Source organism: Oryx dammah, unplaced genomic scaffold, assembly GCF_014754425.2.
Source record: "Oryx dammah isolate SB20612 unplaced genomic scaffold, SCBI_Odam_1.1 HiC_scaffold_6680, whole genome shotgun sequence".
Classification (NCBI taxonomy): Eukaryota; Metazoa; Chordata; class Mammalia; order Artiodactyla; family Bovidae; genus Oryx; species Oryx dammah.
The window spans coordinates 904-1,888 of NW_024076434.1; the positions used below are offsets into that span (position 1 = coordinate 904).

At 58.9% G+C, this 985-nt stretch overlaps 1 protein-coding gene across 1 annotated transcript; it reads right to left on the bottom strand.

Annotated features, from left to right (window-relative positions):
- Nucleotides 1-24: 24 nt before the first annotated feature.
- Nucleotides 25-864, bottom strand: LOC120860040 (melanoma-associated antigen B18-like). Its single transcript, XM_040235890.1, has one exon. It carries the CDS (start codon nucleotides 862-864, stop codon nucleotides 25-27), a length of 840 nt encoding a protein of 279 aa, XP_040091824.1.
- Between the last annotated feature and the right edge of the window lie 121 nt (nucleotides 865-985).

Consider the following 985-nt stretch of genomic DNA (forward strand, 5'->3'; position numbering starts at 1 on the left):
GGAACAAAGTGCCCTGACCCCTCCCTAGATGTGGGAGGAGCTGTAGGACTTGGCCCTGGAAGGGGCACTGGCCTCAGCCATAGCTGGAGAAATGGGAATGCCTCTCAGCCCTGCTCTCGCCGCCTGATCTCTCAGAGCCTCGTCATAGAGGTCTGGGAAGGAACTCGGGACCGTATCCTGGATCTTGGCCAGGACTTCCAACACCTTCATCTTATTGGTCTCAGCATAAGATCTCGGGCCCCACAGGAACTCGTAGAGCGGAGGATCGCTATTGGGCACCTGGCGGTACATGAGGTACCCCTTCTGCACCAGATCTTTGGTGATGAGCTTTCTGGGCTCCCCAAAGATGGAGTGCTTCCTCCCAGCATGGATCCCCAACACATTGAGGAAATCCCAGATCTCCTCCTCGGTGGCGCGGTTACCCTTCATAAAGATGACGCCCAGGAGCGCCATGAGGAGACCAGACTTGGGCAGCTCCTCCTCATCACTTGAACCTTCCTCAACCCCGAGAGTGAACTTGTTGACGAGGGCGTAGATGTTCCTGCTGCAGTCGACTTCCTTCAGCTCCAGGCCAAACACCAGCTCCACGCGCTCAGAGGCTCTGCTCAGGATCTCAGGGAAGTGCTGCTTGTACTTCCTGCCGATGACATTCAGCATGGCATTCTGTGTGATGGGCTCCTTCTTGGTGTACTTCTCCAGCAGGAAATCCATCACCATGCTGGCCTTCCTCATCAGAGGATCTTTGCGAATGCTCCGAGCAACCAGGGCTGCCCGGGCAGCATCTGCCCTTTCCTCCTCGGGGCCCTGGGCACCTTCATCAGATCCTGCACAGGAAGCCTCTGCATCAGGAGAGCTAGGGGCCATGGCTCCCTGAAGCTCCTGGCGATCGCCAGCAGCAGGGGAGCTCGGGGGAGAACCCTGAGGGGCAGAAGTGGGGGAGGAGGGGCGCTCCTCTCCTGGGGCTGCAGCAGCACTGGCCTGGGCC